The sequence below is a fragment of the Rhinoderma darwinii genome, chromosome 2 (assembly GCF_050947455.1).
Source record: "Rhinoderma darwinii isolate aRhiDar2 chromosome 2, aRhiDar2.hap1, whole genome shotgun sequence".
In the NCBI taxonomy this organism is placed as follows: Eukaryota; Metazoa; Chordata; class Amphibia; order Anura; family Rhinodermatidae; genus Rhinoderma; species Rhinoderma darwinii.
The window spans coordinates 124,313,613-124,331,891 of NC_134688.1; the positions used below are offsets into that span (position 1 = coordinate 124,313,613).

Consider the following 18,279-nt stretch of genomic DNA (forward strand, 5'->3'; position numbering starts at 1 on the left):
ATAAAAAGAAACCCCTGATAAGTGACCCCATTATGGAACTGCACCCCTCAAGGCATTTATTAAGGGGTGTAGTGAGCATTTTCACCCCACAGGTCTTTTCCATAAATGAATGCGCTGCGGATGGTGCAAATTAAAAATTTATATTTTTCCCTAGATATGCCATTCAGTGGCAAATATGTCATGCCCAGCTTATGACGCTGGAGACACACACCACAAAAATTGTTAAAAGGGTTCTCACGGGTATGACGGTGCCACATATGTTGAAGGAAACTGCTGTTTGGGCACGCTGTAGGGTTCAGGGCCGAGGGAGCACCATTTGGCTTTTGGAGAGCGGATTTTGCTTGGTACTATATTTGTTTGAGTATTGCTGGTGTTTTATAATGTGGGGGTACATGTAAGCGGGGCGGAGTATATAAGGGGCATAGTCAGGTGGTATAAAAAAATAAAAATAATCCATAGATGTGTGTTACGCTGTGAAGCAATCCTTTCTGCACAGGCCGGTGTCGCACTGATAAATGGTGTCATTTCTTATCCCCCTTTTGGTCCACACTCCGCGCCTTTGTAGTTTGGGGAATTTTGCTGGGAAAGTATTATCCTGGTATAATACGGGCACCGTCGCTTCCATCGGATATGATTGGGCCCTCCCTTCCTGGTTCCCTAATTTTAGGTCCTTGATAAATCGCCTCTTGAAACAGAAGAAATGTTCTCCTCGGGCACAACTGCATATTTTTTTATTTCCTGACTTATTGGAGCCATAACTAATTTTATTTTTCATAGACGTAGCGGTATGAGGGCTGGTTTGTTGCGGGACGAGCTGTAGTTATTATTGGTACCATTTTGGGGTACATGTGACTTTTTGATCACCTTTTATCCTATTTTTTGGGATGCCAGGTAAGCCAAAAAACGCAATTCTGGCACAGCTTTTTTTGTTTTTTTTTTATACAGAGTTCACCACGCATTATAAACTACATGTTACCTTTATTCTGCGGGTCAGTACGATTCCGGCGATACCTCATTTATAGAACTTTTTTATGTTTTACAACTTTTTGCACAATAAAATTACTTTTGTAAAAAGAATGTATTTTTTCTGTCGCCAAGTTGTGAGAACCATAACGTTTTAATTTTTTTGTCGACGGAGTTGTATGAGGGCTTGTTTTTTGCGGGACGAGCTATAGTTTTTATAGGTACCATTTTTGGATACGTGCGACTTTTTGATCACTTTTTATTGTAATATTTGTAGGGCAAAGTGACTAAAAAACAGAAACTCTGGTAACGTTTTTTACGGGTTTTTTTTACGCTGTTCACCGCGTGCAATAAATAATATAATATTTTGATACCTCCGGTCGTTACGGTCGTGGCGATACCAAATACATATGGTTTATTATTATTTTTCAATAATAAAGGACTTGATAAGAGTAAAAGGGGGATTGTGTGTTATTTGATTACTTGAAACTTTTATTGTTTTCAAACTTTTATTTTTTGCACTTTTTTTTACACTTTTTTATACTTTTTTTACACTTTTTCTCAAGTCCCACTAGGGGACTTGAAGGTCCAACGGTCAGATTTTTTTTTTTCTAATACATTGCACTACCTATGTAGTGCAATGTATTAGATCTGTCAGTCATTCACTGACAGCAAGCCGTTTAGGCTTCGCCTCCCGGCGGGGCCTAAATCGGCTTCCGTAATGGCAGAGCAGGAGACCATTGTGTCTCCTGTTGCCATAACAGCAGTCGCCAGTCCCGATTGCCTGTCAGGGCTGGCGATCTGCTTGTAACCGCTACGATGCAGCAATCGCTTTCGATTGCTGCATCGAAGGGGTTAATGGCAGGGATCGGAGCTAGCTCCGGTTCCTGCCGTTACAGGTGGATGTCAGCTGTACAGTACAGCTGACTTCCACCGCTGATGACGCCGGATCAGCTCCTGACCCGGCGCCATCTTGCCGGCAGCTACGGAAGCCGATCAGGCTCCGCCGCCGGGCGGATCTTGACCGGCTTCGGTGCTAGGCAGACCGGGAGGCCAGTATTAGGCCTCCGGTTGCCATTGCAGCCACCGGAACCCCGGCAATTTCATTACTGGGGTTCCGATGAGCTGCAAACACCTTAAGTGCAGCGATCGCGTTTGAGCGCTGCACTTAAGGGGTTAATGGCGGGGATCGAAGCTAATTTCGGTCCCCGCCGTTACAGTCGGATGTCAGCTGTAAGATACAGCTGAGATCCGGTGATGATGGGACCGGCTCAGCTTCTGAGCCGGTGCCAAACGTTTGACGTACATGTACGGCAAGATGCGGGAAGTCAGTACTTTCCATGACGTACATGTACGTCAAATGTCGGGAAGGGGTTAACAGAAGACTAAAAATGATTATATACTGCAATTCGTTAGATCGCTGGTACAATATACTGCAATACTAACGATCGCTGGTTCAAGCCCCCTAGGGCTTTAGTAGTGAAAAACAAAAAAAAACACCTTTTCCCATTTTCCCCCTAAAGTAACGTAAAACATAAAAGTAATCCAAATTGGTATCTCTACGTCTGAACTATTACAATATAGCGTTATTTAATGCACACGGTGAACGCCATAAAAAATGTAAACTACAAAATCGCTGTTTTTTGGTCAACTTGGATGTAAAAAAAAAAAAAAAAAAGTGATCAAAAAGTTCTACGTACCAAGTAATAGTACCGATAAACTACAGCTCGTCCCGCAAAAAATAAGCCCCCACATCAATCGGTGAAAAAAAAATAAGAAGTTATGGCTCTCAGAATGTGGCGACACAAAACATTACTTATTTTTTGAACAAAAACGTTTATTATCAATAAAAGTAGTAAAATATAAAAAAGCCTATATAAATTTAGTGTCACCGTAATCGTATTGAGCCACAGAATAAAGATAAGTTGTCGTTTTTACCGTACAGTGAAAGCCGTAAAAAGGAAACCCAAAAAACAATTGTGGAAGCTCAGTTTTTTCCCGTTTCCCAGTACATTATATGCAACTATAAATGGTACCAAAAGAAACAAACTCCTCCCGCAAAAAATAAGTCCTCGCACCACTCTATTGACTGGAAAAAAAAACAAAAAAACGTTATGGCTCTTGGAATGTGGGCAGTGAAAAACGAAAAATCAAAACAATGGCTTTGTCCCAATGGTGTTAAAGTAGTATTCCCACAATCTTATTAAAGCCCCACTGTCCCCAACTGCTAAAATTTTGTCAAATACAATTACCCAAAATTAAAGGTTTTCCATATATTCACCCCCCCCCCCCAAAAAAAACAAAAAACACGAGTGCGATAGATATTTTTTTTGTAGATCAGTTGGTAGGGTGCATAGCTTTTTAAAAAATACATATACCGTGCCTTTCAAAAGTAATCACCCATTTGTGTTTTTTCTGTTTTGTTACATTACAACTTTGAATTCGAATAGAATTTTTGGAGGCTTGTAACATTTGAATTATACAATATGCCTACCACTTTGTGGGTGCAAAATATTTTTTTCTGTCACACAAACAATAATTAAGACAAAAACTTTAATGTGCATAAGTATTTAGCCCCTGAAATTCAATACTTTATGGAGCCAGATGCAAGTCTCTTGGGATACGTATCTACTAGCTCAGCACATCTAGACACAGAGCAGCTTTGCCTGAAAGAATGGGCAAAAATCACAAACTCCTTCAAGTTGGATGGGCTGCGTTGGTGTACACTAGTCTACACGTCATGCCACAGATTCTCAATTGGGTTGAGGTAAGGGCTTTGTCTAGGCCATTCCAAGACATTTAAGTGTTTGCATTAAACCGCTCCATTATGTTTAGGGTCATTATCCATTGTTTTCTTAGTAATGGCTTTTTTTCTGGCCACTCTTCTATAAAGCCCCACTCTGGAGTGCACGGTGTATAGTGGTCCTATGGAAAGATACCGCTATCTCCGCTGTGCATCTTTTGACCTCCTTTAGGGTATGTGCACACAGGTCAGATATGCTTCTTAAAAGTAAAACAGCGTGCCAAACCTAAAACCTGCAGGGAATTGTGTCCGAAAGACCGCACCAAATTTTAAAATCCAGTTTAATTCCAGGTTGTAAAATAACAAAAAGCAGGAACAAACACCAAGAAGGGCACATACTATCGCAAGGCACTGTATAAGATGACAGACATTAAAATCACCAGGGTAAATATTGAAAAGGATACAATTATATTCCAAGGTCCCAGTCTTAACCAGTTTGGCCAAAACCCTTTGTACAGCGCAAAAAAACCTTCATTTCTCCAGGTCTGTTAAAGAAGAAAAGAAAAAATGTAAACCCTTGAAACAAAGTACATACTATTTACCTGAATGAAGAGCAGACGTGTTTTATTGAAAGATATTTTACATGTTAAATAAAAATGTAAATGGAAAGTGAAACAAGTTGCTTCAGAAAGTGTTCTACATCTAAACACATACATTTGGGTAGGGGTCAAAAATGAAGTAGTCATGGGGCACTAGTAAACTAGATCTCAACATAAGCTGCACAGCTAATTTACTCACAAAAGGCCACTCTCACACCAATAATACTTCAAAAACTACTGCCAGTAGGTGGGAAAAATCCACGATACCTAAACAAGGAAACTCATAGAAACAAGGGCAAAATATACAAGCTCCATGCAGATGTTGCCCCAATCATACTTGAACATGTAATCGTGGGTACATCCGTTCGTATGTTAAAATTTTAAAAAAATGTAACAAAAATGTCTTCTAGAACTAGAATGGATTCTCGTACCTGCAGTAAACAGTCTAGAGTGCCCTTGTAGCCGGACATCTCACCCGTAGACCTTTGGTTCATCATCCGGGTTCTCACAACATCAACTGGATTTGATGCTAAAGCTCCCGCCAACCCACACGTAAAACTTGACCTGGTAAAGGGAAAAAAAATATATATATAATAAAAAGTCACACACACGTTTCAAAGTACATTAACTCCTTAATGACCACCCACCATCTTTTTACGGCAGGCGGTGCATGTCCTTAATCTACAGCGATGTCTTTTTGAGTCAATGTAGAAGAGGCTGATGAGCGCTCCTGCGAGCGCTCATCCTCTAAGCAGGAGCTGTAACTTACAGCTCCTGATCATAGAGAAGCCTGCTGAATACAGCTGGGGTCGGAAAACATACAGCAGTTTAACCCTTTGATTGCCGTGGTCCGTGACAAGATCAAAGGTAACTCCCCACTCTGAAACTAGAAGATTATTCCTGTGCTTCAAACGAAAGGCAATTCTGCCAGTATTATTAAAAACAAATAAAAAAAACTAATTGAAGTTCCAATCAGAATAAACCAGTCTTGTCATTTCATCAATAGAGAAAACAAAATAAAAAGAATAGAACAAGGTGTTAGGCTATGGTCACAGTTTTTTGCAGGCTGCACGCTATTTGCCCCGTTTTCCGCCCGCGACCATTGAGCGCCGCGGGCAAAAAACGCCACGAAATAAGCTCTCTGCCTTCCATTGATGGCAATGGAAGGTCAGAGACGTAAACGCCCAAAGATAGGGCATGTCGCTTTTTGCCGCGAGACTTTTTGCTCGCGGGGAAAAAACGCCTCCGCCTCCAATTGAAATCAATGGGAGGCATTTTCAGCGCGTTTTCAGACGTGGTTTCCGCGTTAATACTCTGTGTGAACTGGCCCTTAGAAATGAAAATCACACACCGTATTGGGATGTTCTCATGCTGTAACGTATACAGAGAAAACAAAAAGGATGTCATCTATATGGCAAATACAGATGGATCATGCTGAAATGTAAGTTCCGGCTCCGGAGCAAGACACACATTACAACACTCTTCGGAAAAAAAACAGAAAAAACTGTTGATGTGTAGTGCAGTAAGAGTAAAGAAGCGGTGCGTTCCACCGAAAAGTATGAACCTCAGGTAAGGGATCTCACCATCCAAAATAGTTTGGTCCTTTAGTGACTTTACACTTAGTCAAGGGGACACTGTAGAAAAACTAAGAATTATCAAATGAGAGTCAGGGAGAGAGAGAACGCTACGGGGAGACTCAAGCCATCTATCGCAAATCTTGTGAAACTTAAAGGGGTTTTCCCTCAAACACATGTGTCCCCTATCCACAGAATACACATGCTCGACCGGCGCTGCATTAGTTTCTATGAAGAGGCCAGCGACAGCAGTCCCATAGAAATGAATGGACCGCTGGCGAGCATGCGCACCAGCCCCCCATTCCCATGGAGTACTTCAGGGGACTTTTGGTTTTCATCACTGGGGGTCACAGTAGTCAGACCCCCAGCAATCACACATGTATTCCCTATATTGTGAATAGGGGATAGATGGGTTTTGTGGGAAACCCTTTTAACATCCTTATTTCTAGGCTTAAATATCCATATTTTTAGCGCCAGGGTAACATTGACAGAGCGTATCCGGCCACTTATATCAGTCATCCAAAATTTAGCGACTTTTTCGGGAATGATTAAAAAAAGGACAAACTTTGGGGTCATCTGGGACAGTGATAACCATCGTGTCCTGAAGAAACTTTGTGCCCCCCACCCCACCTTACTCCTGAGAACAGGACCACAAGAAGTGAAAAGAAAACAGAGCACCCCCCCCCCACTTTGGGCACAGGTTCAGGGAACCTGGCTTAAATTCACCAAGCCTACTAGTCGTTATAGAATCCCAATGCAAAATATATATTTGCAACATCAGCGCTCGCTGTAATGTGGAGATACTCGTGTAAAACTGGCAGAATTGCCATGAAACGAGGACTCTCTCTGACCATCAGCCTGGATGCCACCATTTTGTTCTCTGTGCATAGTAGCAAGTTCAGCATGGGTCTACTGAATGATACGCAGAAGTAACCAGGTGAGCAACTGGCACCTTCTAGAAGCTATTACAAAGCAGCCGTCCGACTTCCAAAAAAGGGAACATGTTAAAAAAGGTACGCCAACTAAAAAGGTATTTGACGATTTAAAAAACAAACAAAAACCAAACACACCTAACTGCTGAGGCCTCCAAAGGTTTGTCTTCCGGAGCCATAGGCTACATTCAGGAGTGATGAAGATGCATCACAGACTGTAGCGCAGATTTTGTTCTAGCCAACGGTGGGAGTCAGTGCTTAGACCCCCCCCCCCCCCCCAAAGAGGTGAACTTCTGACGTACTTGTAACTGGAGGTACACTTCAAGCATTCTCCAGTGCTCAAATTAAAAGCAATGACTCTGATACTTAACAGTTTAACTTACAGAAAATGTGTAGCGACTGTATCACCCATCAGTCCAGACAGGATCAAGTGCTTCTTGGTAATGTCATAGACTGGCAGCTCCACTCCAACTACAATGGCAGCTCTCTGGGCAGTGAGGGATACCCCCTGGAAAACAACAAATATGGCAGATTAACTACAAGTCATCATATCGATAAAGAATAAAACTCAGGAACGCAAATTACCTTCCACAGGCCTCGTGTACCTTCCTGCTGGTAAATATTGATGAAGTGCCCAATCATTCCCCCTTGCATCATACTGCCTTGCGCCTGCATTCTTATCTTGGACAGAGCAAGGAGGAAAAAGGTGAGGACAGGTTGTAAATTTTAATATCTATCGGATATCACATCCACAAGCATGGAACGCTATCCATTATTATACCATATGTTCAAGTTTAAACATCAGTTTACAAATCGATTTAAATTAAAAAGTGGAGTATCTTTGCAGGTTTGCTTAAAGCCTCATGCACACTTCCGTTGGTCGTCGTACAGCAGTTAATGACTGATCCGTGAAACAGACCACACACACAGGGCTTCCGTGTGCAGTCCATTGTTTCATGAACCAAATCCATGAAAAGGCAGACACTGTTCTGTCAAAAACGGACAGGAGTAGGACCGGTCCCATTTTTGACAGAACGGCCACACTGTTCCGTTAAAACGGAAGTGTGCATGGCTCCATTAAAATGAAGAGGTCAGGGTGATATCAGTTAAACAAACGGATAGCACCGTGAAGAAAAAAAAAAAAACTGAAGTGGGCATGAGGCCTTAGACCCAATTCACACAACAGGGATTCTGCCACAGTAGGAACAATAGACCCCTAATGCAGCTATTCAAACGGTGAATTTTTTGACGGGCCGGTAAATTTACCGGGCCATAAAAAAAAAAATAAAAAATGGAACATGCCCTATTTTGTGCGAATCTCCCGGCCACACAGCTCCCATAGAAGTCTATGGGGCTGAGTAGACAGAGTCAGGGACTTCTCCTGGAGCGGTCCACTTCAGTGGCACTACCTACAGGGGGGGGGGGGGCGCAGTGTGTGGCCCTACCTACAGGGGGAAGTGCGGCCTGATCTACAGGGGGGGGGGGGTGGAAGTGAGTGTGGCCTTATCTACAGGGGGGGGGGGGGGGGGGTCGGCCTTATCTGCAGGAGGAGGGGGGGGAGGGGAGTGTGTGTCCGGAAAAATAAAAAATAAATCTAATGAAATTCATTTCTTTTTAAAAACTGACAGGGGGAAGAAAAAAAAAAAAAGAAAAAGCTGCTTCAAAATGGCCATTTTTAATCCGCCGACACTGGGACCCTGTCGTGCAAATACAGCCTTAGATTCTATTCACCATTGTGGCTGGGGATTCCGCTTCAGGATTAGGGGACCGCTCCAGGAGAAGTCCCTGACGTCACTGTCCATATATGAACAGTGACGTCAGGAACTTCTGAAGCAGAATCCCTGGCCACAGCTTTGGCAATGCCGGGGATTAGGGATTCCGCTCCTACACGGAGCAAAACAAATAAAAAATCTCCTCCTCTTCTGCACTTCGCACAGAGGAGGAGACGAGAGCAAGCGGCAGAATGCACGGCCATCACATCCAAGTGGCAGCCATGCTTTACTCAGCCCCATAGACTTAGCCGGGAGAACGGCCCAGACCGGTTATGCTCCATTTTGTTGACAGCCCGGATTACCCGGCCTCCCAAAAAAAAAAAAAAAAAAAAAAAAAAAAAAAAGAAACAAACCGGCCGTGTGAATAGCCCCATTTGGGGTCTATTGTTCCTAGTGAGGCCATGTGACGGCCGTTCTTCACACGACAGGGCTCCTCGTCCGTGTGATGAATAGGGCCTTAGAGCTGCATTTACAATGCAGAGCTGAAATCACCAAGCAGCGCTTGGTGGGACAGAGCTCAAGTCAAATGATGGGCCTCCCACAGAAAAAAAAACAAAAAAAACACGCTTCATGGTTGCAAACTTTAGGAACAGAATAATAATAATAAAATACAAAAAGGTAGTAACAAAAGAAAATTATAAACGCACAACCAGCAATTGATAGCCCTAATCCAGAAACATCACCTATTACATATCAAAATGAACAGAATGGAAATCAGATTTCAAGCTGGTTTCAGGTCCACTATCGGTCGTTATTATACTAGAAAGCCATGATTATTTGCTTGAAACGGCAATCAATGAACGAGGCAAAATCCATACCATATCAGAATTAAGCTTGTACTCGGTAACCTTTGCACACAGACATTATGTTCTGACTAAATTATTTTTTTTCTTGATAGGACTTCACAAAACAAATAAAAAAAACAACCTGTAAATATCCTAGAGGGACATTCTGTAAAGCTTTAGAGGAATCAGTGTGCCAGCGTGGCTATTTTCAGAGACAGCAAACCCCCTTCTCACATTTCAGTCAGACGGCCGAGCCTTCTCGGAGCTATTCTAGGGACAGAGACGTTCAAAAATCAAGCAACACATGTTTTGCATGGAAACCTGCACATGGACTGTGCATAGTGTTCTTGCTTGGAACTCCCTGACCTCTTTGCCGTGTGACTACTACGTAATACAAACTGGCAAGGCATATTTGGTGTCTCACCACCGCCGTCACTGCCTGCACGATGATCCTATTCCACACATGGTCACATGCTGAAACCAGAGTAAACACAGCAAAGTCCTTCCACATTCTGAATTATAGATAGTCCTGGAATCTTTACAGAACAGATTCAACTTTTATGGAAATAGAATTTTGCAGGACACAGGAGCGGACAATAAGACACAGCAGAAAGATTTAACCCTATACTCTATGATGATGCCCATAAAGGTGCCACATTACAGTCTCACAACTACTCTATACCACACAGGAAAGGCAAAGTCACCGGCCTAGGAATACCAAGCAGATTTATTTTAGGTAGCAGACTGCACCAGTTTAAGTTTGACAGCAGTGGTTCCTTTCACACTAGAAGGCCCTGTTCACATGGAGTTTTTTTGCAGGCAGAAAATTCTGCCTCAAAATTCCATCTGGAATTTTGAGGCAGATTTTGATCTGCCTGCACGCCGTTTGCCACGTTTTTCACCCGCGGCCATGGAGCGCCGCGGGCAAATACCCCAGGAAAAAGGTTCTCTCCTTTTATGCAATAAATCTACCATATGCATCATTCTACGATTCCAATTTTGTAGCGCTTTCTCAAATATCCAGTTTTAACATGTTTTTTGTTTTTTTTTTAAAACATATATATTCTTATTTTATTGTATCTTACAGTAACATTGCTCCTAATCCTATGACAAAAATGGTCAATGAAGATACTGAAGGAGATGAACCTACCTTAAGAACATCAGTGGGGTTGGCGATGCAGGAGGAAACTACTCCAGATAACACACCACAAAATACATTCAGTACCAACGTCTCATCTGTAGAAGACAATAGTAACTTTAGACTATATTGGAATACTAGAACGCAGATTTGAGATACCCTACTAGAGACACTTGTTTCTGGAAATAGAGGACGCAGCTTCACTCATTGTTTGTCGGCAGCCCATGGTTTTGATTATTAAAAGCAGAGACTTGTGAGGTCCTGCAGACCTGCAATTGACTACTGGAACACTCTTTAGATCGCGCTACTAACAGAATTGCTCTGTTTTAGAGAATTGTTATTTATTCAATTCCCTTATACACGTGTGTGGGTTCACCAAAGGTTTTGTATGTTAAAGGTGTTTTCCCATAATCATATCACCTATCCACAGAATAGTTGATAAACAGCTGATTGTGGGGGTCTGACCGCTGGTATCCCCTCCGGTCCAACATAGCTGCTCCTGTCCTCCCCGCCGCTGTTTGTTGGCTGCAGCCATGCCCATATAAGCGCTGCAGCCAATCACTGGCCTCTGTGCCGTATACAAACAGACAAATGATTGGCTGCAGCAAACACGTGGGTATACGGGCACATCATCAATGTAGCCATGTCAACAGACCACGGCAGTGAGGACTGTAGCAGCTACACTGGAATGCCAGGTGGGGGGGGGGGGGTCTGTCTGGTGAGCAATGCCTTTGTTTTATCGCATACCCCCCCCCCCCCTCCCTTTGGCTACTCTTTTTTTAATTTACTCCATCACTTTTTCAGAGTGTCTAAGACACACTTTTTAAAGATGGCCAAAAACAGCCCTGTAGAGTTATCTCTAACATTTAGGTGAGACAATTCCAAAAGGGAACAATGGGGGGGGGATTATCAAACGTTCCACACTGTAAATTAGGTGCAAATGCTGCAATTTGTGCAAATTGTGATTTCTGTCACATTTGTGCCATGCACAGCACCAACTTAAAAATAGGTGGGTTTTAGAATAAGTGGTCACAGCCCGACAAATTGATTGATTTATGCCAGAAACTAGCGTCAATTATAGCAGAAATTTGCACTAGCTCGTATCTTCGGTAGGTTTCCTTTTTAGCCGCAGACAGCCAGTGACGTGCCTAATTTACTCCAACAATCTTTATACGAAGACTGGCTTATGTAGCACCACAGTCTTAATAAATCTTCCCCAATGTTTTACAATGCCTTTAAATCCCCAGTGGGCAGACAATCTGTCGGACAAATTATCTTAGAGGTTCCCCATCGATAACTCCAGTTCTTATTCTCATACAAACCTTCTGGACGATCAACAAATAACCTCTTCAAGCTCTGGTATGTGCCAATTTTTATAGTACCGTAGGATGCCTGGCGAAGCATTGCTGGTGCGATCCTGGAGAGGTAAAAAAAACAAAAAAAAAAACGTAGTAGAAATGTGGACACACAAAGTCATATACAGAAAGCAATGCAAGAAAGAACGCAGTCCTGGAAGTCTGTTAAACAATTTAGAGGACCCAACAGTCATTAACCCTTCTCTTTTTCACATTTTTAAGTTATTATATAGTCATCTACAGATCACAAAACGGATCACAAGGTAGAACTGGCTGGGGTCAAAGCTAAAGTTTCAGAATGTCACAGTACAATATAAAAGGCTGATGCCAGTCTATGTGATAGAAAGGTAAGCGGTGTCGAAAAAACCTGTGTAGACAGTTGTGTAACCAGCATAAACACGACACGTTGTACAAGACAGGATTTCTCCGGATAACACGCCTGCCGACTGCATTCACAACAAATACAAACATTAATATCCGCTACATAAGCACGGTCAGGCTTCAGGCCTTGCAAGCAAAAATACCCTTCTTTTATCCCACGATCAACTCCAGAGAACATTATTTTGGGACAGGTGAGCGAATTGTGAAATTTTCTTTACATCAAATCAACGAAGTGCCAAGAGTGTTAAAAGGGTTGTCTGACCTTTATTACTTTACAATATACCTACTTTAAAGAGGCTGTCAACAGATTATAACTTGACCATCTCCTACATAATCTGATCGGCGCTGTAATGTAGATAAGTGGTTTTTGTTTTGAAAAACGATCATTTTTGAGCACGTTATGAGCTAGTTTAGATTTATGCTAATGAGTTTCTCAATGGACAACTGGGCGTGTTTTTACTTTTTACCAAATGGGCGTTGTAAAGAGAAGTGTCTGACGCTGACCAATCAGCGTCATACACTTCTCATTGTTCCATGTTGCATGATCCACAGCACAGTGTGATTGTGCAGTGAAAGAAGCTGGGCTGGAACAATGAGAAGTGCAGGACGCTGATTGGTCACTGATTGGTCAGCGTCAGACAGAGCCTCTTTAAGAAATAGTCCTTTCCCCCACCACTGTCCCTCAGATGTTTGGGTGCTTCCACGGATTCAGTAGCTGTTAATCCTCTAAAAGCAGGACTCATATGTCTCTATGGACAAAAAACGTCATATCTGTGGCCGCTAATAGAGGACACAGGCATATGATGAGCTATTACATAGACGAATTGTCACCGAGATCATGGAACACCCAGGAGCGGGGGGGGGGGGGGGGGTACAGTGGCAGGGGACAGGTGGTTTCCAAATTCATGTGTAACGTTTGATTTCAGTAATAGCAGGTTCCCCCCCCCCCTTTTTCAAAATATTTTATGCCAGTCAAGCCCCTTAAGGTTTTTTTTTTCTCTTCTCTAATAGAATTAAGTGACTTAAAGGAACAGTGTCACGAAAAAAATTTTTTTGACATCAGCTTGATTTTAGTGTTTTATTAAAAAAACTTTTATATTTGTGTGTTTGTGTTTTAATCAACATTGTTTTTTTATTGAAAAATTTTTCAGTACAAATTATGCATTGCAAGGACAAGAATAACATACTCATCATCACATAAAGTTTATCAAAACAAACAACTGCATCAAAAAAATTATGCTTAAGATAGAGTAATTACATATTTAACTCTTGGGCCTATAGCTTCCCAGGCAACCCCTAAGCATCATGGAAATATACAGTTCTGAGGAAGAAGCAACCACCCCCTCCATTCCTCTGTGAATCTTGTAAATCTGTGAGTTTTATATGCTATAATTTTTTCATAAGCACACGTAACATTCAGCATAGTATGAATCTCATCAATGGACGGAATGGTTGTACTCCTCCAGTATCTGGTTATTGCTAATTTGGTAGCTAATAAAAAATGAGCAACCAGCACCCTAAACTCCCTTGGTATCTCCTCAAGACCCAGTAAAAGGAGTGCCAGAGACGGTGATGTGTGCAAATTAGTTTTACATATTCGGGAAATAGTTCTGAATATCGAGGACCACAAGGACTGAAGATAAGGACATGCCCACAATATATGAAGCAGTGTGCCCCTATGTCCACATCCTCTCCAACATAGATTGGAAGAATTAGGATATATATGGCTCAACCTATCAGGCGTATAATACCAACGCAGTACCGTCTTGATAGCAGACTCGTAATGCGAGACGCATGTAAAAGTAGTAGTGATGAATTTCAAAGAGAATTTCCACTGGGATGTTTCAAAGACCTGTTTCAATTCCTTCTCCCATGCCAGGAATGGAGACGTTTTAAGAAATAAGGACTTTGAACCCATGAGTGAGTAAATAGGTCTAAGGCGGACTGGAGTACTTGATGGGGCTGACCATAGTTGAAACACCTCCTCGTTGGCTGTTAATTGAGTATAGTCTCCCGTAGATAGGAGGTGTCTTATTCTTAAATACTTATAGAAATCTTTATGGGAGATGCCATATTTGTGTGTTATATCGGAATATGGAGCTAATTGAGCCTCTTCCATCATATCATTGAGGTATACAATGCCTCTTTCTTTCCAGGGTCTCAAATCCATATCGCTTAAGGCTATGCAGAAAGTCTCGATAGGTGTTACCTTCTGAATTGAAAACTTTGTATTCGGACTACGTGAATGAAACTGTTTCCAATAATGCAAGGAAGTATGTAGAAAGTAAGGAAGAGAGGTAGGTATGGCTATGGGCATTAGTGAAGCCAATAGTAAAGCCCTCAAGTTATGGCTAGGTGCCCAAAAAGTCTCAATATGTATCCAATGTTGTGAGACATCACCTGTCCACCAGTTTCTTAAGAGCGAGACTTGAGTTGCACAAAAATAATCTTGAATATTGGGTAGACTCAAACCTCCACATTTTTTATCTCTACTCAAGATCGAGGAAGCGATTCTGGGTCTTCCCGGCTTCCAAATAAATGTATTCAACAGTTTCTGCACCTTATTGAAGAAGGAACTCGGTAGTTTAATAGGGACCGTTCTAAATATATACAGCATTTTTGGTAGAATTAGCATTTTAAAGGCCGCTATGCGACCCACCCAGGATATTTCGGATTTATTGTACAACAACATATCTTGTTCAATGGTTTTTAACAGTGGGATATAATTATATTTATATAACGCAGGTATAGAGTTAGTAACTGCTATACCTAGATAGGTAACATGGTGTGATTGCCAATCCATGGGAAACTTAGATTTAAGTGATTGAAGAGTATCCAGAGGAATGTTAAACGGTAAAATTTGAGATTTATTCTCATTAACTTTATAAAGAGATAGTGTCCCAAATTCTTTAATAATGTTTAGTGCTGTCTCTAAAGACTTCTCCGGGTGTTCCAGTGTCAGCATGATATCATCTGCGAACAACGAAATGCGATGTTGTCTATTTCCTATGCAAACCCCAGTGATATCTTTGTTCAGTCTAATCGCTTGAGCTAGCGGTTCTATTGATAGTATGAATATCAAGGGGGAAAGTGGACACCCCTGCCTAGTCCCATTAGAAATATCAAAGTTATCTGAGAGTGCCCCATTAACATACACTCTCGCGGAAGGTGCAGAGTATAACGCCTTGATAGCCTGCAATATCCCACCTTTTATGCCCATAGTCTCCAACACCGAGAAGGCAAATGACCAACGCACTCGGTCGAACGCTTTTTCAGCATCTAGTGTCACCATCACTGAGGCTTCCTTTGAGCCCTGGACATAGTCCAATATATCCAGAACCCTTCTGGTATTCTCAGTTATTTGTCTGCCCTTGACAAATCCTACTTGATCTCCTCCTATCAGGGAGGGTATTAATGGTGCCAGTCGGTTAGCCAAAAGTTTTGCATATATTTTGAGATCTGTATTAAGTAACGATATTGGTCTAAAGTTTTGCGGGATATCTGGGGATTTCCCAGGCTTTGGAAGTGTTATGATTAGAGCTGAAAGCATTTCTTTTGGAAATGAGCCCTCTTTAAAGGCCTGTGTTAGAGTATTATGCAAATGAGGGATCAGAATATCTATAAATGTTTGATAGTAGCAATTTGTGAGGCCATCTGGACCTGGTGCTTTCTGCAAGGGAAGTGCTTTAACAATGTCTTCTATTTCCGACAGTTGTATCGGGGAATTTAGGGCCTCCAGCTGTCGTTTAGGAAGGATAGGTAGGTTTAATTTTGTTAGAAATTGGCTAATAGAAGTCACAGGGACAGATGGGGAATTTGAAGACCCATCCAAATTGTAAAGACTAGAGTAAAATTCCATAAACTCATTGGCTATATCTCGGGGGTCATAGAGCTTGGACTGTGTAGATCTTCGATGTAAAAAGGGGATCCTAGTCTTATATGATTTTGCCTTTAACCGTTGAGCCAGTAATCTGCCTGCTTTATTATTTTGTGAGTAGTACTGGGCCTTAATTCTGGTGAGGGATTTTTCATATTCATGTAGTAAACAATCTCTCAATTGTATTCGTAGATCTCTAAGCTGTGACACCTGTTCGGCGGATACTGAAGATTTGTTTAGATCTTCTAATGTACGGATGTTCTGCATGATATCTTGCATCTTTTTTTCCCTTTCTACCTTAGCTCTGTGTCCTAATTTAATGAATACTCCCCTGATTATGGCTTTATGAGCATTCCAAATTGTGAAGGGGCTAGTAACTGAACCCACATTTAACTGGAAGTATTCTTTTAAGGCCGATTCTATCTCAGTTCTATATTCCGTGTGGGCTAATAGGAAGGGATTACATCGCCATAAAGACGTATTGGATGCCACATAGGATTCTTCGATTTGAAGTGATATGGAGGCATGATCTGACCATTTAATAAGGTCAATGGTAGTGTTAGTAACAGTATGCAACAAGGACTTCTGTATCAAAAACATGTCTATGCGTGAATAGGTTGCATGTGCGGAGGAGAAAAATGTATAATCCCTCTCATTTTCATGGTGAATGCGCCATATGTCATATAACTCATTCGTGTGTAAAAATCCGCCCAAGGGTTGGGAGGCCGATCTCTGCTCCGCTGTAGAGTCCAGAGCCTTATCGTGGATAGTATTAAAATCTCCACACATGACTAAATGACCTTGTTGAACTTTTTTAAGTTTCCGAAAAAATTTACCCAAGAACCGGATTTGATGCTGGTTAGGGGCATACACCACCCCCAGTGTGTACAGAGTGTTGTTCAAATTGCAGACATGTATGATAAATCTGCCATTTGGATCTACAATTGTCTCAATAGACTTATGAGCGACTGTGTCTTTAATTGCCAACATTACGCCTCGTTGTTTTTTAATGTGGTGTGATTGTATAATACACGGGAACTTATAATGTTTGAGTCTATGTGCATCCTTAGCAATGATGTGCGTTTCTTGCGCACACAATACATCTCCCCTGGATTGGATAGCCTCTTTCCACATATACGAGCGTTTATGCGGACTATTCAGTCCTTTGACATTTAAAGAAAGAAATTTAAGAACCATGAGGACTATAAATACCAGATATTACTACCATCATTACATCTGCATAAAAAGCTTTAGAAGATAATCGGTACCTAGATATGCTCTCTAAGAAAAGGTACACTTCGTTGGAATAGAGACCCTTCTTTGAATTCGCACCCATTACTCTGCGTACACAAAATCTTTCCGTTTTATACATCCTGCAATGCCCAAAAGAAAAAAAACAAACCTGTGAAACAATAACAAAGGAGAACAAAAGAAAATGGTAAAACATATACAGCCTCATCTGCTGTATCCATAGAAACGGGTACCCACTCACGGTTACACACCGAGAGGGTCAGAGAACTCTCAATGCACCATTTGAAGTAGCGAACAGAGTTCAATGCTTGGTGCGTCTTCCATGTGTCACGGTATGCCATTCTTGATGTATACGAGTCGATGATCCTCCATTATCTCCACTTTTCTCTGGTGCTGGAAGATTCCACATCTGCAGTAATTTAGCACCTTCCTCCAGTGATGAAATAGAATGCATAGTCCCCTGGCGTAGAATCAGGATTTTGACCGGGAATCCCCAACGATATGCCACTTTTTGATCACGTAGTACGGTCGTAATGGGCGCAAGTTGCCTCCTCAAGCGTAGCGTAGCTGCAGATAGGTCCGCATATAACTTCACATGCTGATACGGAGTTGGAAGATCTTTTGTTTTCCTTGCAATATCCATAAGATACTCCTTAATGTGGAAGAAATGTATTCTCGCCAGAACATCCCTCGGCGTTGTCTCTGGCAGATGCTTTGGCCGGGGGATTCTGTGAGCTCTATCTATAATAACGTCATGCAGGGAGCACATAGGCATCATTGCTTTAATGAAGGATTGCAAATACTGTTGTATCTCCTGCTGTGTCACCTCCTCCGAGATTCCTCGAAATTTAATATTATTTCGCCTAGAGCGATCTTCCAGGTCATTGATTTTCATATGGATCTGCTCTA

At 41.8% G+C, this 18,279-nt stretch overlaps 1 protein-coding gene across 1 annotated transcript in view; it reads right to left on the reverse strand.

Annotated features, from left to right (window-relative positions):
- SLC25A30 (solute carrier family 25 member 30) overlaps positions 1-18,279 on the reverse strand; it is a 51,713-nt gene that overhangs the window by 12,962 nt on the left and 20,472 nt on the right. The window contains exons 4-9 of the mRNA XM_075852266.1: positions 11,829-11,923; positions 10,519-10,604; positions 7,397-7,492; positions 7,195-7,319; positions 4,737-4,869; positions 4,171-4,251 (exon numbers count right to left, since the gene is read on the reverse strand). Coding sequence (XP_075708381.1) covers positions 4,171-4,251; positions 4,737-4,869; positions 7,195-7,319; positions 7,397-7,492; positions 10,519-10,604; positions 11,829-11,923 — 616 coding nt within the window. The remainder of the gene's footprint in view (positions 1-4,170; positions 4,252-4,736; positions 4,870-7,194; positions 7,320-7,396; positions 7,493-10,518; positions 10,605-11,828; positions 11,924-18,279) is intronic.